Source organism: Fusarium fujikuroi, chromosome FFUJ_chr01, assembly GCF_900079805.1.
Source record: "Fusarium fujikuroi IMI 58289 draft genome, chromosome FFUJ_chr01".
NCBI classification, from domain to species: domain Eukaryota; kingdom Fungi; phylum Ascomycota; class Sordariomycetes; order Hypocreales; family Nectriaceae; genus Fusarium; species Fusarium fujikuroi.
The window spans coordinates 273,639-295,995 of NC_036622.1; the positions used below are offsets into that span (position 1 = coordinate 273,639).

Consider the following 22,357-nt stretch of genomic DNA (forward strand, 5'->3'; position numbering starts at 1 on the left):
CCCATGTTTTCACAAGTCTGACGAAAGTACGGAGCAAAGAAGAGTCTTTTCAGGTTCAAATCGCCTTTTTTGGACAGCTAAGGTTGACTAAATAGTATGTACGACCCTCTTCTGTCCCATCGGCCAAGCTCATCATCCCAATCCATCATCAAAGGAGTGTGAGAAACGAAAGTAGGTACTGCTAACAAGCGTAGATACAAGACTCTGGGTAGTATGTACAAGATAATCGCTTACTCCTTGATGGACTTGTAGCCGCCGCCCTTGCCACCCTTTCCGCCCTTGTAGATGTTGATGTTGATGGTCACGGGCGCATTGAAGTCAATTTCACCAATGCACATTTGGAACTGATTACTGTGAGAGACGCGCGAGGAACGGGGATAAGGTACTTACGCCGCTGTTGTTGTTGCAGCAAATGATCTTTGCATTGCAGACCTCAGAGTTGGAGCAGGTTTGAGCTTTAGGGTGTCAGGTTATTCGCACAGTAGGAGAGAAAAAGAGGAAAACTTACTTCCGTCAGCGCTGGTGGTGCAGCAGTACTGAGTTCCAGAAGAACAAGCGTTGCCCTGGTTGTTAGTCGGAGCAGGACAGTTCTTGTCACTGCCCTTCTTGGCTCCTTCACGCAGATCAAGTTAGATTCATCACTTTCTCAGTTCCAAGTGAACTTACGACGAAGAGCTGGCATTCTGGGCCAGGGAATGTCTCCCATGGAAGGTGCTCTAGGCTCAATGTCTCGAGCCTCAACCTCAACAGCCGGCTCAGCGACAGGCGAAGCAATAGCGCCTTGCAGAACGGCGAGGCCGTAGAGAATGGTGGAGAATTGGAGCTGCATGATAGCTTAAGGCACAAGGCGAAGCTGAAAATAGAAGAGTGGCAGAGAGAGAGAGAGAGAGTGTGTGTGTGTACTCGAGTAATGTGAACGAGTGGAGTAGTGATGCCGAAGATAGTTTGAGGGAGACAGAGACTGGTATTTGTGCAGATGTCTTCAAGTACATGCCCCCTAAGCTGAAATTCCAAATTGGCACCCGTTGTTACTGTGGACGTTAAGATGACAATAAATGACATAAGTGCCGTCTGTGTTAAGGTTGGTCTGCTCGTGTTGGGGACTGCGGATGTCGGCGTTGGGTCAATGCGCATATGCATGGTGATCCGGGGTATACGGCCATAACCAATATTCAGCCAGCCATGATATGAGCCACTGAATAAGCTTTTAAGTTTTGGGACTTTGGCTTTTGTGACGAGATCTATTGAACTCTCCTTCGTGTATCCCCATACTCTTCTCTTTGAGACCGTCTTAAACGACTTGTGTCTTACACGTGATTCCAAGTCACTGCACCCTGATTGTTCCCGAGTTCAAGACTAGTAGATCAAGTGTTTGGAGTTTCGTGGTAGACAGAGGCGCACTGCTTGTGCTGTGAGGCCCGGGACTCTAGGCGTGCTGCAACATCTGTGCTGTTACATGCGTCAAGCCCTCGCATCTGTTGGTCCATCTTCCCCTGCTGATCCGGGTCTCGGCCTCCGAATTGACCAACACAACCAATGAATCACTCTGTCATTGAAGCCTAATTCGCCGATGCATCCTCGTCTCCGTTGGTTACCTTTATGCATTACATGTGCTGTACTCACAGGCTGTCGTTGCGGCTGAGAAGCCGTCTTTGTGTCTTTCGCTCACCTCACCGGATCATTCGGAATCTCGGTGCCGACTCAACGTGAGGTATTGGACTCAGCTCATCCGGACTATCGCATGAGGCTCAACCTAGACCTGGGTCTCGATCCAGCCTCTTGTCCTGTCCTCCAACGATTTCACGATGTTTGTTCAGTTGTGGAGTTAGCCAACCTCTCGTTGGGCTTCCCTTTGCATGAATTCGGCGCTCATTATGGTCTAAGAGGCAGGAAAAGAGTTCGATAGCTTCAAGTTCAGCTGACACAAGTCCACTTGGGCGTCAAGAGAGGGCATCATGAGGTCTCAAGTTGAAAAAGACTTGCATTTCTGTGAGACCAAAATGTGTATATAAGGACGACTATTCTCCCCCTAAACTCGTCTTTTCTTCATCACTCACTCACTCAGCAATCAACTCAGATCTCAAATCAACTCTTCAACACTCTCTTTCGAGACAATCACTTCTTACCAACCTTCAACATGAAGTTCACCGCCTCCGTTCTTGCTCTCCTCGCCGTCGCCACTGGCGCTCTCGCCTCTCCTCACGGCGGACCTCCTCCCCCTCCCCCTCCCCCTCCTCCTCCTGCCCCCAAGAACAACAACAACAACAATCAGCAGAACCAGTGCGGCAACGGCCAGTCTCTCTACTGCTGCACCTCCGCTGGCAACAAGGCCGATGTTGAGTGTGTTTCTTTCACCAACGGTGGCCTTGGAGGTGTTTGCAACGGTATCCAGATGTGCTGCAACAACAACGTAAGTACACTAACATCCCAGACTTGGATGCGACCTGCTAACTTGGACGTAGAACGGCAACCAGGGCTGCAACTTTAACGTTGGCGGTGGCACCATCACCATCAAGAAGACTGTCAAGAACTTCGGCTGGTAAAGGGTTTTACCCCTCTATCGATCATGGTGACTTCGGCACTTGAGAGTCACTGACTATGATACATCGATACTTACGAAGATCTACGATCATTTGACACACGAAACCTTTACGATCATTACTACGCGATGGATGAATGAATTGAGATTGATATGGAATCATTCGCTTCTACCGGTTCTGGTAGGGGATGGCTCTGGCCAAGCCGCCCTCGAACATTACCATCCACACGCTTCTTGGCAAGCATTTCTTGGGATCTAGTTAGTTGTTGAGTACATAACAATGAAAACATATCTGGTTGTTGGAATTTCTCGTCTCCTAAGGCAAAGTGATTTTAAATTCCCTGTCATAATTTGAGCTCTCAGCCACAAGTGTCATCTGCAAACAACAAACTAGGCTTATAACTTATTAAAGCTGATACGTTAAGCTCTCGCTTATGGCTCTCTAGCAGGCAGCTGGCTGCGCACGCTTTGAATCGAGCAAGTCTTCAGCTTCGCAATCACCACCATGGGCAAGTTTGATGGAGGTCAAAACTTCATTTGAACTTCAGTCTGTTTGATGTTGTAAGGAAAGGATAAATTTATAATTTGAAACGTAAAGGATTGACTTGATACGTCGAGGGCGACTTGTGCTGAAAAGAGAGGGAAGTTTGTCGAATTCGATGGAAGAATATTGATGCGATAAGCCGCCACGAATGCCAATGGGTGAGCATCTTTCTATCGGTAGATCGGAGTATAAATGATGAAGACAGCCTCGAGTAGTAAGATAGAGGACCAGCCACTAGGCGAAAAGGCGATCTTTTGACAAGGCCGGTGCAGTTGGAGAAATCCTTTATATCATGGCCTTGAGTGATAAGGAGATGGGTGTCATTTCGCCATGCCGGCGGGTCTTTGTGAACTGTGAGATCAAAGTACGAGCAGGAATACAGCAAATTGGGCGCAGAAACGTGTGATGCAGTTCACCGCCAACGTGCAGCCGGGGTATTTGCTTGCATGAAGCCCTAGACCAAAGGGCGTCAAAATGCTATCGCTAAAATAGAGTCCAGTGATAAGTCCCACGGTGACCGAAGCGATTACCTTGCTGCGGATGTCCATTGTGATTGCAGTTATTTTGAATGAACTCCTGAGAGAGATGAGTCTTGCAGGCCTGATTTGTGGGGTGATATTGGTCTTGCGGGGGAAGCTTGAGTAGAGGATAAAGGAGAAGAAAGATAAAGGAGAAGATGGGGGGAGGGTGAAATTTATTGATGAGAAACAATAAGATAGACCCTTATAGTATTTACCTTTTGTATCTGAATCGCAAAGCTGGTCTCGATATTGTTGGGCAAAGCTTGGTGACAGTGAAGTTTGCGGTATTCCAATGGGAGATATGAAGCTTGAATAAACTTTGATAGATGGATTGGGGTCAAGTGATTACTCGCCAATGCTAAATCGGAGATCTTTCTTATTGATTAAGCTTTAATTCTGACTTACTTAACTTCGTGCTGGCTATACAACTGCGTAGCTGATCGTGCGCAATGACGTTAAACTTTGGGCACTGTTAAAATTCTAACATTGGTGACTCGGAAAGAATACGGGCCAACTGAAAACCTGTGCATGAGCGTCAACGAGGACTATCTGGGGTCAGGTAGCTAGGGGAACTCATTGCCAGAATCTTAACAGTCTCAATCATTGATCACCAATCCTTGTAGATCGACTGAAAGCTTATGGAACTGATACTTTCTCCTTGATAAGTTAATGTTAAGAAAGATCTCAAGAAGGTTGCGAATTGCAGCTTATCATGTAAAGGCATGGAGTTAAGTAGAAATAAGCAGTCTATGGCTCCGAAGCCGAAACGCAAAATCCGGAAATTTATCATCACGGAATTCGGCGAAACTGCGTCGGGACATCATTGGTTGATTGCATAACATGCCCCACCCGAAGCAACTTTTATCGAGGCTAAGATCTGACTTGATGGATTTGCTATCAACACTGCCGCGAGCCCGCATTAGCTGGACTGACTTACAAATCAGCGAGGAATAGAACCTAATAGTAAGAAGATTGATAAAAATTACTATATAAGTGCTGGTTGATGCTGTCTGATATTAGTGACATCTCATCACAAGACATTCCAAGCTCTCAAACTTGACTCTTACTCCACTAAACTTACTACATACCAACGCAAACAATACAATCCCCAATACCAAAATGTCCCACCCAATCATCTTCAACGGCAGTCTCGGTCTGGGCCTCATGATAGTCGGCCTCGGTCTCAACGCCACCCTCCGCCCAAACGACCATCTCCAACGCCTAGAGTTTCCCATCCCCACTGAACCTCTGGCTAAAAAGTTCAGTCTCGCGCTCATGCGGATCTGGGGCATTCGCAACATCACTGTCGGCGTGTTGATCTCCATCATCTGGACTACAGGGGATGAGAACCTCATGGCCAAGGCCTTGAGTGCAGCGCTGGCTATGCCCATTACTGATGGGTTTGTGAGTCGGATTATTATCGGCGGTGGTGAGACACAGCATTGGGTGTTTCCTCCTTTGCTTGTGGTAATGATTGTTGGGTTGTTTGGATACTTTTAATGACAGGTTTTGTGCGTTGCTATACTATGTGCTCAACCATCGTGCACTTTGCCCGTGGAGAATAACTTTATTGATTACGTGTTGCCGCCCCTCGTTTTCCCCACCGTCTTATACGCGTATTCAGTATTCATAAGAGAAGTTCCACAGAGGGCAACGTCAGCGGTGAGGGGATGCTAGCCTAGTTCAGGTAATTTTCGTATTTTATGGATTTTCGCTTCTATACACCCAAGTACTGACTTTTCGCATTGACTTTTCCGCGTATTATATACAATACTGTCAAGCGTTCACAAGTAATGACATCAGCGATCGGCCATTTGCTGATATAAAATGGGATTGTCTCGGTTTAGGGAAATGCTTCATTCATTCTTTATACATACTGCCAGATGAACCTCAAGATGCGTCTCTTGTCGAAGGTCTGCGTTCCCGCGCTTGCGGTGGTCGGGTCATTGGTTACGTCTAGACATGCAGAGGACCAATGTCGATGCGTAAGCTACTTTACATATTACTTGTACGCCCCCTAACAGTTTCTCAGACAATTCGTGAATCTTGTTGGCCCTCTTCAAAAACCTGGGACTCGTTGAACTCTACGGTCAACAGACATCTGATCCGATACATCCCACCAGGTGCTGTTTGTTACAAGTCCCACCCTAGCTACAGTCCTACTGCCTGTGATAGGGTCATTAAACAATGGCCTGAGTCAAAGTTCCACTCTAGCGACCCTGCCAGTCTACACACCGAATGGGCCAACGCTAGCTGCACTCCAGTCTATAAGAACGGAACCAGCATCTACGGCAACGTAGAAGCTGGTGAGCGAGGTTGCTCAAGTGGAGCGCTTCCCGCCTATATTATCAACGCTACTACGGTAAATCATGTTGCTGCAGCATTAAAGTTTGCTGGTAGACATAATATACGATTGGTCATCAAGAACACTGGCCATGCTGGTAACGGAAGGTAAAGCAGGATCACCATGGCATCTTTATACATATATACCCACTAACCTAGTTTAGGAATTTGGGAAATAGTAGTTTGTCGTGAGTGAAAGTTGTAATCCAATCTGCGCGCAATACTAACCTCCGTGTCAGAATCTGGACCCATAACCTGAAGAGTATCGAACTACGTCAAGACTTTAACCTGACTTGCCCCAACGCCCAAGACGCCCCAAGCCCTCGTATGGCAGCCACCGTTGGTGCCGGTGTTCAAGACGGCGAGATGTTTGAATTCTTGGCAGCACAGAACGCGTTGGCGGTTGGCGGTACCAGCAATGTGAGTATCGTCCATCATTCGTAGTGCCTGTGCCTGACTGACATTTGCCAAAGGATGTGGGAGTTGCCGGCTGGGCCACTGGAGGCGGCCACGGGTTTGCAACAGGAAAATATGGTCAGGGGGCGGATAACATCCTCGAGGCAGAGATTGTCACACCAGCAGGCAACGTCCTAATTGCCAACCAGTGTCAGAACCAGGATCTCTTTTGGGCTATTCGCGGCGGCGGCGGAGGCACATTTGGTGTCATTACAAAGCTGACCGTCAAGGCCTATCACGCGCCGAAAGTGGTCATAGGAGGCTATGACATCAAAGCCAAGAACCAGACCTCGGAAGACGAGTTCTACAAGTTCATTGCAGATGCCCATACGCTCTTTCCTGCGATTCAAGACGCTGGTATCCATGGTTATTATACCGTGACAGGTCCTCCTGAAGCTGAGGTGTTGACTTTAAGTGGATCTTTCATGGGATTTGGCATTTCTAACAAGACCTATGACGATGCTCTTGAGCCATTCAGAAAAATTCTTGCAGCATCCAGCAGTAGGATTAATTGGTCTTTGACAAAGATCCCAGTTAGCACTTGGCAGGGTCTGCTCAAGGTGTTGCCCGACATTGGGATAGTCAGCGCAGGCTACGGCATCAGGGCCTCTCGATTGATCTCACGTCAGACAATCACAGAAAAGAGACAAGAGTTTGCAGATGTATACAAGAAGATCGGCCCTACTAAGGAGGCACCATCGGTACACACGTCACCATGCTCCTGTCGTATTCACAGCGCTAACAGACCCTCAGAATGGCTTGCCTAACCTCTCTATATCCGGCACCCTCACCATTAGCCCCAAGCCTGTCAACAACTCTTTACATCCTTCCTGGCGAAATGCGACCGTCCATCTGATCACAGGCCAAAGCTGGACTGACGCTACAATGGACACTGACGTCAGAAATATTGTTCATGATATGACATTTAGAAAACTCGCATTGCTGAAGGAACTGGATCTTGCGCAAGGCGCCTACTTGAATGAGGTAACATGGTGTCCTAGGATCACTCTCGACGCACTTGGCTGATTGGTGTAAATAAGGCAAACTCGATCGAACCTGACTGGCAGTGGTCTTTCTGGGGACCAAACTACGCACGACTTCGTGATATCAAGGAGAAGTATGATCCTAAAGGCCTCCTGTGGTGTCCTCAGTGTGTTGGTAGTGAGGACTGGGTCCAGCGACATGATGGTAGACTTTGCCGAGCGTTTAACCCTTGGTAAACTCAGCCATCTTTTATTAAGCACTCCCCTTGAGAATCCCTCCATGCGGACATGACCGAGGCGCCATCAAACATGGTAGCAAGACCTAGGCTTATGGCCATTTACTATATAGTTGAGCGAATATTGTAATTGCATGACTACGTTTGCCTACTCCGTCCAATCCATCGACTGAAACGTGCCCATCGTGTCAAAGATACTATCATGCATCCAAGTTCCCAGATCAATGTGATGATCTCCAAGTATCGACTCGAAGTTACTCCAAACCTCTAGCTGTCCCGGCTCATCTGCCACAAGGCCAGGCTGAAAGTCATCCCGCGAGACCTGTAAATTATCTTCAAATGTCAAAATAGTGTTGCTTGCATCGTGGTCACTTTCTATCGTAGAAGCGACGAGCCTATCAAATGCGTTTCGAGCCTTAACCGCTCTCGGCCATCGCTCGGAGATGATGTACAGCATCGTGCTACACGCTCGAACGCTGCTGCTGAACTTGGGACTAAAGATTGACGAATCGAGGCAGAAACAGTAAACCATTACCAACCCGGCGACGAAGTTGGCATGTAGCGAGAGCATAGAAAAAGAGATGTAAGTCTGCTGGTCGTGAAGGCGTTTTGAAAGGGAGCAGACCTGTCCGGCGGAGTGGACGACCTCGTGGAAGGTCGGGCTTTGTGGCGTGAGGGTGGGTAAGAAGGGCAGGTTTAGGAGTATGATGGCTTTATGGTACTAAATCATATGGTAATCTGTCGTGAGGTAAGGATGAGGCTTGTTCTCAGGATCAGTCTGAGGAATAGTAGCCTTCCATTCCTCCAAAGCTTGTCGAAGACGATCGACTTTGTGCGGTTTTATCGCGGAGACATCCTTGTCAACGCGACATACCGTATATGAAATCTTGGAATCGATCAGTTGCAGCCGAAAGATATGAATAGCTGGCGTGAGTGTGGTGATCTGAGAAGGATGTTGTTTCGACTCAGAAATTGCTGCAAGGATGGCTTCGTCAGTGCCCAGCTCATCGTCGATGTTGGCTGGGAGCGGGACGTCAATATCTCTATCGGAAATAGAGTGAGGTCGACCCATGGTCCGCGCGATTGATCTCTCCAACATGTATGTCGTCCAGAAGATCCGTTTCCGTCTCTCATCGAGAGTTGGAGGGATGTTGGTGGCTTGTCGATGGAGGCCATTATCGATACAATACCGCATTGTTATCTCGATCATCCACCTGATTGTCGTTAGATTGCTCGTTCTGTGATCGATCTCCGCCAATTGTGCGGTGGTTGCTTACCAGACCCCAGGACCTGTCGGAGACCTTAATTGATATATCGTGAGCAGAAGCATCGCCTCCAAGCTCTCGAGACTACCTGTTGCAAAGATACTGTCCGCATCTGCCATCGCGCAGGCATAGTGTCGCTGGGTTTCTCAAGTCAGATATGTAGATAGTCTTGGGGGATAAATCCTAACCTTTGGAGACGAATAATGATCATCATCGTTGCTCAGCTGCAAGTAACGTGCTCCAATGGCATATACTAGTTGCAAGGTTGCATAGTCGCATCTGCTCCACATAACTTCGGAACGCACAGCCTTATGCGCTGGTACGAGCTCAAGTCTAGCCTCGTGTAGCGACAGGACTCTTTTCCGAGGCAGGAAGGGATGCTTTGGGTGCACCCTTGCATAGTAGGCCTCAATGAGCTTGTCGCCGACTTCCTTGCTGGGAAGGTCTGAGCCGTCAGACACTTGGCTGCCCTGAGAGTGCTGCCTTGTGTTGGCACGCATGCCTATTGAAGACCGTGCCGCGACATTGACTCGATGTGAAGTTTCTGCTCGATCACTTTGGCGTGCACCTACTGAGGGTAATGCCGATCGAAGGAGTTTGGTAAGAGGATACCCGCTTGAAGTCCCCAGAAAAGAATCCGGCGAAGGAGCAACAATCCCAGCGCTGGCCTCCAAGTCCGAACTTGCGGTGCCGTTCAAGTTTGTGGGCTCAGTCTCATTTGGACCAGATTAGGAGTCAAGTATCTGTTGCTGAATAGAACAATGGCTCGTTGGAGTGACGGCATTTTGTCGCGGGGAGGCTACTTCTTGTTGCAGCCGTGAGATTTGACGCTCAAGAGACTTCACATACTCTGCTGGGTACGCTTGCTTGGCACCATAGGAGCACTTCTCCCCCGCAGCGAGGCAATTCGAACATGCTGGGAACTCATTATCGCAGCGCTGCTTGCGGCTCTTGCATCGACGGCATGCTACAAGACCTCTAGGGCGACGACGAGTAGACCTTGCGCTTGACGATTCGGTTTGTGAATGGGACATTAGAGGAGGTTGAAAGGTCCAAGTTTACAGGGGGCCAAAGCCATTACCCCACCTCTAGTGGTGGCGGCTGTACTTCTGTAATAGTGCTTAGTAACTAGTTCAATCCCAAGGTATGTTAGTGCCTATCTGACCTCATGCTACTTGGTGGACTGGGCGGTTGGTTTGAGAAAGAGTCAGCATGAATTTGCATATCAGACTTGTGAATATGTTATCAGGCTCTACAACATGCCTTTAATTGATTGCTCATAACATCTTGTGGATATGCCGAGCAGAATGAGATCTCAATGCCTCTAGTGACTACAATCTAGGTGGTGAGCACTGGCGGTGTCGACTCGGGTATATAGCTATATATGGCCCAATGTAAAGCGTTTAATTTTATAATGGTTATAATAAAGTGCTATATCTACAATATTAAAGGCAATTCAGCTCCCTAACCACGCCCTGCAGCACCTGGACCTCTCTAATGTCTTAAGGTGCTGGCGACCCTTTCTCAATTTGAGCCACTTCCTGTTTCTCTTCCCTCCCATTGTCAATGTTACTTCTGTGATTAGCTGATCGACTATATCTGGCAATAGAAACTGTTTCAAATATATTGCTACTGTCCAAGAAGATGGCGTCGACCTCTTCCAAGTGAAGGCCGCTGGTCTCAGGGAAGAAGAAGAATACGCCTGGGGGAGACAATCAGAACTCGCTAGCTACAACAAACAAATGACATAGTGGACTTACTGGGGAAAGTGAGACATATGTTGATGGCAGCGTAGATGATGTAGTATCTGTACTTAAGAGTAGCCAGTCCAATGGGAGTAATTTCTGCAACAACCTATGAACCCCAGAGTTAGGCCTTGATTTATCAGATGCAGGTAATCAGACTTACAAAGTTGAATAGCCATGCGGTGGCCAATACTAGTTAGCAAGAGATACGAATCTGATTGAGAATGATGAACCTACCAGTTGACATGGCGGTGATGGGCACTCGATGACTGAGTGGTGAGATCTCAGCAGCATACAGAAACGTAAGTCCAAGAAACCCAGTAGGAAAGAATAGCGAGAAAAGGAATATGAAGGCCGCCGCAACTCCCACCGAAGCCGTGTTCCCCGGCTGCGATGATCCGCCCGCAACAACAGCCATACAAACACCCATCCCCAAAGACGACACCATCATCAGTTTGCGACGCCCGAACCTGTCCACTGTCAAGACACCAATGGGCGAGCAGATGGTCTGCCAGGTAAAGACCGAAGCAGCGATGATCTTTGCCGCCCTCGGAGTTTGACCAAGATAGTCCTCGAAGATCTTGGCTTGGTAGAAGGCAAGGGCGTTGATGCCGCTCATTTGCTGGAAGCATTGCGCCGCGCAGGCGAGACACATGCGGTGTAAAAGGCGGAGAGGGCCGTTGGTGAAAATGTCCTTGAGCTTGGCTTCTCCTGCGAGGGCCAGGGATGTCTCGATTTCGCGGATTGCCTCTCGCACCTGAACGGAATTTGCGTCCGTGTCTGTCAAATCGGCTAGAACTTCTCTTGCGCGGTCGAGCCGGCCCTTCTTGGTCAGCCAGCGTGGTGATTCCGGGAGCAACGGTGTAGTAAGCATAATGATGATGGAAAACACCCCGGATAGGGCCACTGGGAATCGGAAAGTGACAGAGCCGTGATGGAAGGACATGCCCAGATTCGTCCAGCCTCCGATGGCCAGGCCAAGGGAGATGAACAAGCCTTCGAGCATCACCGCTGCACCGCGATGGGCAGCGCCAGAACACTCTGCCTGCCAGTTGGGAGCTGTAGCTGTAATGTGACCGAAACCGTATCCAGAAACCAGTCGCCCGATTATGAGTTGCGGCAGCGAGTAGGAGGAGGCTTGGAGAGCTGCGCCTATTGTGTTGACCAAGGCGCCGAAAATGATGGTCTTCTTCCGGCCGAGCTTGTCGCCTAGCCAGATGCAGCTGAGACAGCCGAAGAGACAGCCCAGGGTGTACATGGCCACGACTGTTCCCTTTTAAGAAACTAAGTCAGTAAAATAGTTCCGAAATGGAGGGAGGTAAGCGGCGTACTTGGAGGGTCGAGTTATGGTCTTTGATAGCCCCTTTGGTGTGCACGGTGTCGAGAGCAGGAAAGGTTTCGACCCACGACGGAAGACTGAGAAAGCCTCCAGCGATAGAGTTGTTATAACCAAATCTGCAAATCGAAACAAACTAGTCAGCTGTTACCATGCTCCAGCAAACTCATTCGTGTGCGTTCAAAAGCTTGACTGACTTACAAGAGATAACACGGCAGAATGACCGCCCAGATCTGGGCCATCTGGAGTTTCCTCCCTCGAAGTCCAAAGAAACTCATCTTTTCCCTAGATGAAAAATTCTTGCAAGTTTAGCTGACTTGAGAAACAAGAGCTAAGGTAGGGCGACCAAGTAGACTGTGGAGAAATGTTTGTCAGAATCTGGGGAACTGGGGAAATGTGTCGCCTTTTATCATAGCAAAGATCCAACCCATTCTCTCGCAGACTAATGGCAATTTGGGTCTCTTGACAGCCTGCGGTGCTGTATTAGCCATAACGCATCAGTGGTCTTGTTAGTCAGTCGGCTCAACCGACAGACATTGTTGCGGGTGGATCGGCACCCGAACGATCGGCTGAGCCGACGGAACAACCGATGACGTCGGAACAGCCAACGAGCTACCTACCAGGTCAATATAAGCAGTGATAGTTCCAATCCTGCTTTTTTACAATTGGACCATTTCTTCGATATAAATTTATTTATTAATTGAATACATTGGCTATCCTCAGCTGCATCGCTGCAATGGCTACTCGACGCCTCGCCACCTGGTCTCACAACCTCCGGTACTCGGACCTTCCGGAAGATGTGACCCGTGCAGCTATTCGAAGCTTTTACAACTGGGTTGGTTGTACCATAGCAGGTAGTCAGCACGAAGCTACAACGATCGCCGTAAGCTCAACACCTACTTAGCCAAACAATAGCTAACATAGGCTACTTGCCGGCAGCACCAAACAATGTCACCCTTCTTCGGCCCACCTACAGCATCTCTCCTTGGATATCAGGGATCTTCACGTTTAGATGCTCAGCATGCGGCGTTGATCAATGGCATAGCATCGCACGTCCATGATTACGACGACACGCACCTCGACACCATTATCCATCCCACTGGACCTGTTGCGAGCGCTCTTCTTGCTGTTGCCGAGTGGAGAGGCGGTATCTCAGGGAAGCAATTCATCACTGCTCTCGTGGCTGGTATAGAAGCTGAATGTAAGGCTGGACTTGCTGTCTGGCCGGAACACTACGATGTTGGCTGGTAGGTGTATGCATGTTCATGTCTATTACACCAACTTACAACTCTCAAGGCACATTACCTCTACCGTCGGTTCGATCGGCGCGGCTGTTGCAGTCTCAAAGGTCTTAGAGCTATCTCCAGCAAAGACTACTCATGCAATCGGTCTCGCAGCTACCCAAGTCACTGGCCTTCGAGAGATGTTCGGTTCACACTGCAAATCATTCCACGTTGGGCGCGCTGCTCAAAACGGCCTTGTAGCTGCTGTCATGGCTGAAGGGGGCTACTCTAGCAGTCAAGGTGCACTGGAGGCGAAACGTGGCTGGGCTGCAGTTGTCGGCGCCAATAAGCCAAACGCGCTTCAAAGCCTAGATCGTTGGCTCAGCACTGAGAATGAGGACGGCTTAGCTCATGATAACACAGGCCGCTGGGAGATTCTGAGGAATAGTTTCAAACCCTTTCCGTGTGGAATTGTCATACACCCTGTCATCGACGCTTGCACACAAATACACGCGGAACTGACGAGAGAGGGACACACCCCAGCGCAGATCGAGTCTGTCACGGCGCAAGTACACCCTCTTGTCCTGGAACTTACCGGGAAGAAAACTCCAAAGGATGGCCTGGAGGCAAAGTTCAGCGTCTACCATAGTGGTGCATGCGGACTCCTCCTTGGCAGAGTCACGCCACTGGAGTACGAAGACAATGTCGTACTCGATCCTGCGGTCATTACTATTCGCGATCGCATTACGGCGAATATCGATACTAGTATTGCAGCAGACTCGGCAAGCGTCACTGTTGCGCTGAAAAGCGGAGAGGTATTGACAAAGTTCGTCGACCATGCTGTTGGCAGTCGCTCAAATCCTCTGAGCGACGTGAAACTGCAGGAGAAGTTCATTGATGGATGCAAGAGCGTTTCAATACGTGACGCTGAAGCAGTGAGCCAACGGTGCTGGGCGCTGGATGCTGTGGATGATATCCGGGAACTTGTAAAGCATCTGTAGCTGCTGGAGACGTATTCATAGCGGCAGGGCCTCTTTCATCAATGCCTAAGGGAACATCAGCCCGTGTTCTTCACCGCTAAGTGAACGTCTCCATTTGCCGTCTGAGCGCAATAGTTTCGGTAGATAATAGAGTTCCGGCAGACTCATTTCGCAGATCATGCATTATGCAGGGGGCGGGGGCTGGTAATTGATATCAAGTACTGACATTCGCTGCTTGATGTCGGTGACGCACGTTTAAAGTTTAGTATTCCGGTCTTTCCGAAATTTTACGCTCAACATACAAAGCACTCCGTATATAACTCCCATTTCTTCTACTCTGTGGGGAGGTCCTAAGTCTGAAACATTATCAACATATCTAAAATCCACACTATACAGCTGTGAATCGACGCTAGATTCAATAGTTCACTATGAAGTGCAGTGTACTTTTCTCATTGGTTGCGTCCTGGATTTTAACAGCCTCTGCTTCGAAGCACACAACTTCGAAGTGCCGTCCGATTTCTGGCGATATCCTATTCCACAATCAATTCCAACTCTATCCGTCCTTCTTTCGATGGGATGATCAGCGCTGCGTTCTGTACCTCAGGTATGCGCTCCATGGCGTGTAGTGGCCAGTTTAAGCCTAATAGTTCGTCACAGCTCGATCTACAACGCGAGCATCGCCGTCTGGGATCCCTACAGCTCATCAATGGAGCGGATTATCTCTATCCCTGGAATAACCCACAGCCTAGACAAAAGACTCTCTGGGACTATCATCGACCCCACAAACAATGTCCTGTCTGCCGTCGTAGAGGCCGCTTCTTTCTTTTTAAGCGCGGGAAACGACGTGAGCGGCGATAACTTTGTTGTCAAAGTCAATCTCAACACTTTTGCAACCAAGAAGATCAACCTAACTGCTGTCACCAAGGGCCAGTACGGGGCTTTTCTTGACATTGATAATGGTCTTTCTGGAGATCTTTATGTCAATGGTGCTTATCCATCCAGTCTTCTTCACATTGACTGCGAGGATAGAGTCTCACCTTTCTACGTCCGCGAGCCAACCACTCCTCCACGCTCTTTTGGGTTCGGAGGAGTGGTTAGAGTCGATGACACTCTGATCGTCAGCGACAATACCAACCATCAGCTCGCCAAGTTCACTATTCACGGTGGCCATCACTCACCAGTTGTTATCCCACAGACAAATTATCACAATTTCTCTGGTGGAAGCTCCCTAAGCCTACCTCACCGTTACGGCGGAAAGGTTATGTTGATGGCAGAAGATGTCATTGCAAAGAATACCTGCGGTGTCTCTGTGTTTAGCTCGAAGGATAGCTGGAGAACTGCCAATTTCTTGGGCTTCATAGAGAGTATTGACAGGAAGTTGGAGCCTGCCTCGGCTATCAGTCAGACTTCTGCGCATGAGCTTGGCGATCGCATTTATTCAAGCGTGCTGTTCTATGACAACAAGGTCAATCCTACGATGGCGGGTAACAGGACTGACTTTGCGCTGCGGGATATCACGGACTCGGTTGACTCCCTGCTTAGGGCAAACGGATTTGATATATAGCGGTGTACTCCGTAGCCATTCATGAATTCAGAATAGTGGGTAGACCTCGGATGTCATAGTAGTAGTCTCTCGCTTACTTCCCCACTGGTGGACAATGATTGGAGTGGTTACAGGGCTGATCTCTTTATACGAAAACCTTGTCGGCTAGCACGGCCCACAAAGAGTCGAAGCGGTACCTGAACTCGGTTGTTAAGCTAGAGCTACCTACTCCAGATCAACTGATATTGTGTTGCATGTTGTTGCCCTCTTTCCACTACCTCAGACTCCAGCTCAGTACGTAGTGTGCATAATGTTGGGTTCTGTGGGTAAATAATCGCAAGTAGATCCAGTATCATCATAGTAATCAGAGACCACTAATACTAGCCCTCTCCATCTTGAGATATTGTATTACGTAGAACTTGACTGCGATTCGGCAAATGAGGAAAGTGGGGAGGCAACTTAAACCAATTTGCAGCAAAGAGGCAATGGAGAACATGTGCCATACCTCGCCACAAGCATTGGCGTAACCTCGGCGGACCAACATACGTCGTCCGCGGAGCTTCGAAACTTACATAGATTGATGGGCCCATAAACCACCATTAATATCAGTCCTGTGGTAAAATACAGTTTGAAAGAGCCGTGATTACGAGTAACTGGTAACTCAACGATGTGGATCCCCGTTTCAGAATTAGATATATATCACATCAATCACTACTGGCATCATTTCTTCTAAGAGTATTCACAAGATCTAAACTCCGCCTTCTTCAGTTCTACTCAATCTAACAATGCGCTTCACTTCTCTCATCGCTGCAATTGCTTCGGCATCTCTGGCCTCTGTCGCATCGGCATGCCAGCCAGACGGCACCATTGGAGGCTCATTGCCGGCTTCTAACCTCAATTGCTGCAGTGGCTGTGCTTGGAATAGCTACATCCGGAATAATGTCAGTTCTCCAACAGCCTAAGGGTTAGTCAGGAGACCAATGCTAATCCCTTTACCAGGCAGTTACATACTATTGTCCTTCGGTTTCTGGGAGCCAGTGCAACATCATTCCATACCACGGCTAGGGGAAAAGGCTTCAGTCTCCTCATGATATCACTCATGCTTACGCACATGGCTTCATTCGTCCCATACTTCCTCAGTCGGCGATGGAATAGGGGACAAAATAAAATAACACTATGAGCAATCTTTTGCCAGGAAAAGACCCATAGGTATCTAGGGCAACAAATTTATAGCAACCATATTCACCATTTCTTGCTCTTCAGCCAGCTCTTAGTCTCCTTAAGCCGATGAGAAGCGGTCTCGATTCTTTCTTTTACCTATTCAATCTCATAAACCTTGGCATAATCACACCACAGGCTCAGACATTCTTCCCAGTCCTCGGGCCAGGTCTTTCCCTCCAAAGACTGTGCAAGTGGACGCAATAGCTTTGACATTTTCTTCACGCATAACTCGACTAATCTGTCGTCCCCCAGGAGCTTTGCTGCTGCAAGGTGCAGAGCTATCTGAAACAAGTTCTTGGGGATGTCTTGTGTTAGCAGAGCGTTCATAACCCTCTCTCCACCTTCCATTCCGGCGTCTAATGCAAGCAATAGAGGGGTCTGTATCTTGTATTCTAGCGTTGTTGTCTTGTTTGCAACTCCTTCAAGCCACTCTTGGTCAGATGTTTCAGCCACTGACTGTGATGACTGAGGGGTTCTAAGCGCCACCAGTCAACATGCTGCCAGCGCATTCCGGGGCATTACGATCAACAGGTCAGTCTTTATCCACAAACCCATGGGATTATAATCTCAATTTAGGTTGCAGGAAGGTTAAGACGGCTGGGGCTTAGTATGGCGACAGCTATGGCAGAATGAAAGCTGCGTATAGAGAGCGGCTGAGAATAATAATTGATAGTTAAACTTGATGACATTCATCCTGAAAAGACATACGGAGCCAGCATCCTAGAAAGGCTACATCGACTTACGCTTTTAGAGCGTAATATATAAATAGCCCAATAAAGATATGTTAATTAATAAATGTCTGTCTCTGAATAGAGATGTGCCTGTTATTGTCGATATAATAATGAGCTTTTTTGATAACTCAGTTAGTGACCTTAGTGTAGAAGTCCATAATGCATATTTATAGAGCTAGAAGAGTTCACAAATGTGCTCTAAGTGTGCTCATATAAGCATGAACTGGTATCAAACGGAAATCGTAGTTCGTTCTCTATACTTCTCTGCTATCAGTTGCAACCAGAGCAAGTTGACTCGCAATCACTAAAAAGGACCCCTTCATTTTCTCAGCGGGTTATCCAAGGCCTCCTGCTAAAGGATCCTGAGCCAGCATGCAGCGGTGTTGTCGAATTCGTGATAGAAGCTCAATCTGTCAGTCGAGTGCGGGATAATAGCGCGTCACCCCGGTGAAACGCCGTAGTCCTGCTATATAGAGCTAAACCCCGTGATTGTTCATATTGAGATTAGGCTATAATGATCACAGAGCCCTACTAAATTCTATGTAGCCTCCACCGGCATAACAAGATCCTCATCTGCCTTGGTGTAGGGAAGCTCAGTCCAAGCCGGAATCTAACGGGGGTTCCAGAACCATAGGTAGCTGATCGAATTGACGGATAACCGGAATTTCCTTTCCAAATAGAAGTTTCAAGGAGCTGTTAGAACCGGGGGAATACAAGATAGGCGATATTTGGGCATCGAGAGCACCCTTGATGTCAGCCTCGACAGAATCGCCAACCATATGCGCGTCATCTGGTTTCACATCCAGTTTTTCCAAAGCATACTGGAAGATCCTGACATCAGGCTTAGGATGGCCAGCTTCTTGTGATGTGATGACGCAGTCAACGAGATCGAAGACGCCAATGGCTTTAGCCTTTTCTATCTGAATTTCGGTCGGGCCGTTTGTGATGATAGCAGTGCGATAGCCATTCTTCCGAAGGCTTCTCAAGGTCTCGATGCTTCCGGGCATAGCCTTTCGTTTCCCCCTGTATGTTCTTTTGTATACACTCCGAAACCGCGCGATACATTTGGAGTCCGGTTCTTCAAGGTGTAAACTCTTAAAAAAGAGCTTGACCTTTACTGAATCCTGGTCTTCGTGTGCTATTTCATTTCGGAGATATTGGTTATAAACGAGATCAAGGGCTTCGTTGTATTTGTCGACAAGCACGTCCAGCGGGATTTCACGAGGAAGCGGGAGTAAAATGCGTACGGCGGACATGGCGTAGTAGGTAGATTGCTGGTGATTGAACAATGTGTTGTCAAGATCGAAGAATACCATGGTGCGAGTGGGCTGAGACTCGATCGTGAAAAGATTATCTGGGGGTGGGAGAGACATGACGGGGGTTGCTGAGTTTGTTGACACAAAGATCGAATGCATGACGGAAATATGGAGGGCAGGAAATTAAGAGGTCAACGATGGACTTGAGTACTCATTATATAACCCCAAATTAAGGTTATACTCGCAGGAACTTCAAGTGGCAATAGTGTTAACTTGTGGCTGATAGCTTAAATTAGCACACAGAACTTAGTCCCTCCCACCTCAACCAGGCCTCTTCATTTGCGCCAAAGCATGCCATATTGTGCCCTCCCAGTTCTCTGGCGAACTCCACAACTGCGGCTTGACTGCTCGTGTAACATCTCCGCCGGGGCCCGATGCTGTAAATGTCGCCAGAATCTGGCGCATCGCCCCTGTCTCATATACCCTAGAGTAAAGACTCGCTTTGTCAAAATTCCCAGACCTCATTTCCTTGTCGATGAGAAATGACACGTATAACTGAGCCAAGCCAGTTGTTGCAGCTATGATGGGGGCCGCGAGATCTTGTTCGAGTAGTCGAGGCGCTTCTCTGTTTCTTGCACATCATTGGGAAGCTACGAATCATCCTCAGACATAAACGATCCAAGTACCTTGATCATATCCGCTGTAGTGTAAAGAATGGTTTTTGCGTCTTCTAACTCTGGGGAGAGTAGGCAAAGGTGGGGCATTCGTGACTGCGAGAAATGTAGTTCTGATAAAGCGTCCTTTGCAAGGCTACCTCCACAGATAACTCTGGCCGTGTTCTTTGCGATTAAGATTTATAAAATATGTATTAACTCATAAGAACTTAACTTATAAATTATAATCTATTCTCATTTTGCCTTAATCTCAAAATTCCCTAAGTTACATTAATTATTATCTTACAGGGTGCACTAGGCATACTTACTTCTTGAGTGTAGCTCGCAAGCAAGGCACCATCTTTTGTAAACACCTTTGCAATAGCCAAACATCTTTCATCACCTGCCCAGGGGCAGTTGACCTCGACTAGCATCCATTCGTCGGCTCGTATGCTTGATGATGAGTGAAAGCAGATAGAATGATTGAGAGTGGATAACATCCCAATTTCTGTCCCTACTAAAATCGATGATTTAACGCTTTCCGCGATCGATTCCGGAAATCGGAAGTAACCGTGGGCATATGGGGCTGTTGCTATTGCAAGCCAATCAGATAGGAAAACCAGGACGGCTTGATGTACCGTAATGTCATCAGCATGAAGGATATCTTCTCGTGCACGGATCCAACACCGCAATACTCTATCCTGTGGTGGAGTGCTATCATCTCCAAAGCTGACGGCTAACATATCTGGAGCAATTGCGTCGATGCCCTGCTTTTGACACATATGTCGTTCTTCTGCCGGTGGTTTCCCGACCGCTGCCATTCCTGAGGCATGGTGAATGTGCTGAGGCTTTTTGGAAGGCGTTCGGGCGAACGATACCACAGCAAGATGGATGCATTTTCCTTCCTGGGTTGCGTGGACTGTTCTTGTAGCATAAGAGCGCCCTTCTCGAACTCTCGCGACTGAATAGGTGACTGGGGATTTATCGCTTCCAAGGAGAAAGAATTGGCTCTGCAGGGAATGACAGACAAAGTCTTCACCAACGGTCTGTTTTGCCGCTATCAAACTTTGCGACATGATAACTCTGCATAGTCACAATCAACTCTTGGCCGATTTGATCGTTGGGGATATAAAAGAATACGCACCCTCCATAAAGTCCTCTTCCTCCAGGAGGATGCCAAAGGCCACTGGTCGTTTTGAGAACATCCTAGTACAAACACGCATTTAGCAGTCTATTCCACTTTTGATGAGTCCAGAAGGAAAATATCATTTGACAGCTTACTCTTTCGATCCTTTCTAGCTGGAATAAACCTTCCACTTTCGACAGTCCGGGCGGACGGGTCGCGTCTAAATGAGCTACCATTCTTGACAAGGGTGCTCTTCGTGAGCGTGTGCGTGCATCAAACGACTGGGATACTCCGGTGGATGGGACAGGACAAATCAACTTTGCTTAAGGTCTTTACTTAAGCAGATGGGCAAGCTACTGCGCGTCGTAGCCACGGGCCGTGTGGTGTACCGTATCTGGGGGAACAGATTTGCCTATTGATATTGAATTGGTTTTTTAACCTTATTTTGTAGTAATGGCCCCGAGAACAACCTCACAACGGATCTATTGATCTTGTTTTTCCCCATAAGGAAATCAAAACTTGCCGCGGCTAGAGTGGGAATCCGTGGCTTCAACCCCGCATTCCCCTCTACCTCCTGACAGCAGACTTTTGATAGTGGATCGATAAGGAACATCCCTCCCACTGTGTCCACTATTGACAGAACTCGCCCATATGGGGCCTTTCACGACATCTACCTCGCTTGGAAATAATGGAATAGATTGTAGTAAAAAAACCACAAGGTCCAAGTCGCAAAGACATCTGCCTATCGTTCGCCCTCTCTGCAAACCTTGTAGCGACAATTTCCGTATACAGAGGTCGTAGAGGATTACTTTTTTTAACAGCTCATTTGCATATCCAGCACATGTTCTTGAATGCGAAACTTATTATCCTTTTCTTCCAAGTCGCCTTAAGAGCGGTATTTCAATACCCATCCTGTCATTCTCGGTTCGATGGCGTAGTGAAGGGATTTACCACCCCGGCTCCTTTCAATGCAATCTAAAACTTCTAAAAGCAAGTAGTGCGAATCGTGTTCTTTTGGGAAACGCCCATACCTGGCGTGTCCTTGAAGAGAGAATGTCTGGGTCGTAATCCAAAATGAGAGTCTTGATGCGTGCAGCCATCCTGATGAAAAGTATTTTACTTTTGAGGACAACCGGCCTCTCTTATAAGGATTTGCTTTAGAGCTCTGGTCCTATTTTCTTTCTAATGGGAATCCAGAAGGTAACACCATCAATCTTTCCTCAATGCTACTGTGGTGGCGGTATATTTGCGAGGCCTAGCTAGCTTATGACCCGAGTAAAAAGATTCACTAACGACCTTACGGTTTACGAGCTGTCGCCCTGCCCAAACATAACTTCGTTGCGGTCCTTGTTTACCTTTGTCCTAAGACTGACGCTAAATGCCGCGCCTTGCCTCGTATGCCACACCGTGGACTCCTTGAGTTCCATGTGTATGTCAACTTTCCGTATCGAGGCTTTTCTAGTTCACTACGGACCGGCCCTTTCTGGCAGCTAGGTTCTGTGTGGTGATTATAATTGATTGTGGCTAGCTGAAAAGTGAGGGGTTGATGAAAGAGGTAAAACCGGGCTGGCTGAGTGGGACTCCTCCGGAACTCATCGTATTACTCCTATTGGTCTGCTGGAAAGATGGCGACGTCTAGACCAGACTATTGACCTG

The 22,357-nt window shown here is 48.0% G+C and overlaps 10 protein-coding genes; 5 read left to right on the forward strand and 5 right to left on the reverse strand.

Moving 5' to 3' along the window:
* Positions 1–230: 230 nt before the first annotated feature.
* FFUJ_01992 (related to hydrophobin) lies at positions 231–829 on the reverse strand (the record flags this gene model as incomplete). XM_023582338.1 has 4 exons in its annotated part: positions 231–344; positions 391–455; positions 509–613; positions 667–829. 4 exons carry the CDS (start codon positions 827–829, stop codon positions 231–233), a joined length of 447 nt encoding a protein of 148 aa, XP_023423610.1.
* A 1,308-nt stretch (positions 830–2,137) lies between these two features.
* Positions 2,138–2,543, forward strand: FFUJ_01991 (uncharacterized protein; the record flags this gene model as incomplete). XM_023582449.1 has 2 exons in its annotated part: positions 2,138–2,410; positions 2,463–2,543. The coding sequence occupies 2 exons, from the start codon at positions 2,138–2,140 to the stop codon at positions 2,541–2,543; spliced, it is 354 nt and encodes a 117-aa protein (XP_023423611.1).
* A 2,180-nt stretch (positions 2,544–4,723) lies between these two features.
* On the forward strand, positions 4,724–5,104 carry FFUJ_01990 (uncharacterized protein; the record flags this gene model as incomplete). The annotated part of the gene is made up of 1 exon (XM_023567752.1): positions 4,724–5,104. The coding sequence occupies one exon, from the start codon at positions 4,724–4,726 to the stop codon at positions 5,102–5,104; it is 381 nt and encodes a 126-aa protein (XP_023423612.1).
* A 395-nt stretch (positions 5,105–5,499) lies between these two features.
* FFUJ_01989 (related to isoamyl alcohol oxidase) lies at positions 5,500–7,623 on the forward strand (the record flags this gene model as incomplete). XM_023567863.1 has 7 exons in its annotated part: positions 5,500–5,589; positions 5,637–6,055; positions 6,112–6,135; positions 6,187–6,367; positions 6,421–7,104; positions 7,157–7,387; positions 7,444–7,623. 7 exons carry the CDS (start codon positions 5,500–5,502, stop codon positions 7,621–7,623), a joined length of 1,809 nt encoding a protein of 602 aa, XP_023423613.1.
* A 147-nt stretch (positions 7,624–7,770) lies between these two features.
* On the reverse strand, positions 7,771–9,387 carry FFUJ_01988 (related to transcription activator protein acu-15; the record flags this gene model as incomplete). XM_023567974.1 has 4 exons in its annotated part: positions 7,771–8,343; positions 8,497–8,836; positions 8,900–9,024; positions 9,076–9,387. 4 exons carry the CDS (start codon positions 9,385–9,387, stop codon positions 7,771–7,773), a joined length of 1,350 nt encoding a protein of 449 aa, XP_023423614.1.
* Positions 9,388–10,389: 1,002 nt separating this feature from the next.
* Positions 10,390–12,246, reverse strand: FFUJ_01987 (related to sugar transporter; the record flags this gene model as incomplete). XM_023568085.1 has 6 exons in its annotated part: positions 10,390–10,589; positions 10,648–10,741; positions 10,796–10,824; positions 10,870–11,905; positions 11,964–12,087; positions 12,170–12,246. The coding sequence occupies 6 exons, from the start codon at positions 12,244–12,246 to the stop codon at positions 10,390–10,392; spliced, it is 1,560 nt and encodes a 519-aa protein (XP_023423615.1).
* A 458-nt stretch (positions 12,247–12,704) lies between these two features.
* FFUJ_01986 (related to immune-responsive protein 1) lies at positions 12,705–14,192 on the forward strand (the record flags this gene model as incomplete). XM_023568196.1 has 3 exons in its annotated part: positions 12,705–12,851; positions 12,908–13,215; positions 13,265–14,192. 3 exons carry the CDS (start codon positions 12,705–12,707, stop codon positions 14,190–14,192), a joined length of 1,383 nt encoding a protein of 460 aa, XP_023423616.1.
* A 407-nt stretch (positions 14,193–14,599) lies between these two features.
* Positions 14,600–15,735, forward strand: FFUJ_01985 (putative trichothecene biosynthesis gene; the record flags this gene model as incomplete). XM_023568307.1 has 2 exons in its annotated part: positions 14,600–14,775; positions 14,829–15,735. The coding sequence occupies 2 exons, from the start codon at positions 14,600–14,602 to the stop codon at positions 15,733–15,735; spliced, it is 1,083 nt and encodes a 360-aa protein (XP_023423617.1).
* Positions 15,736–18,259: 2,524 nt separating this feature from the next.
* FFUJ_01984 (uncharacterized protein) lies at positions 18,260–19,039 on the reverse strand (the record flags this gene model as incomplete). Its single annotated transcript, XM_023568418.1, has 1 exon — positions 18,260–19,039. The coding sequence occupies one exon, from the start codon at positions 19,037–19,039 to the stop codon at positions 18,260–18,262; it is 780 nt and encodes a 259-aa protein (XP_023423618.1).
* A 204-nt stretch (positions 19,040–19,243) lies between these two features.
* Positions 19,244–20,651, reverse strand: FFUJ_01983 (related to acyl-CoA thiolesterase; the record flags this gene model as incomplete). XM_023568529.1 has 3 exons in its annotated part: positions 19,244–19,547; positions 19,598–19,692; positions 19,905–20,651. The coding sequence occupies 3 exons, from the start codon at positions 20,649–20,651 to the stop codon at positions 19,244–19,246; spliced, it is 1,146 nt and encodes a 381-aa protein (XP_023423619.1).
* Positions 20,652–22,357: the final 1,706 nt, after the last annotated feature.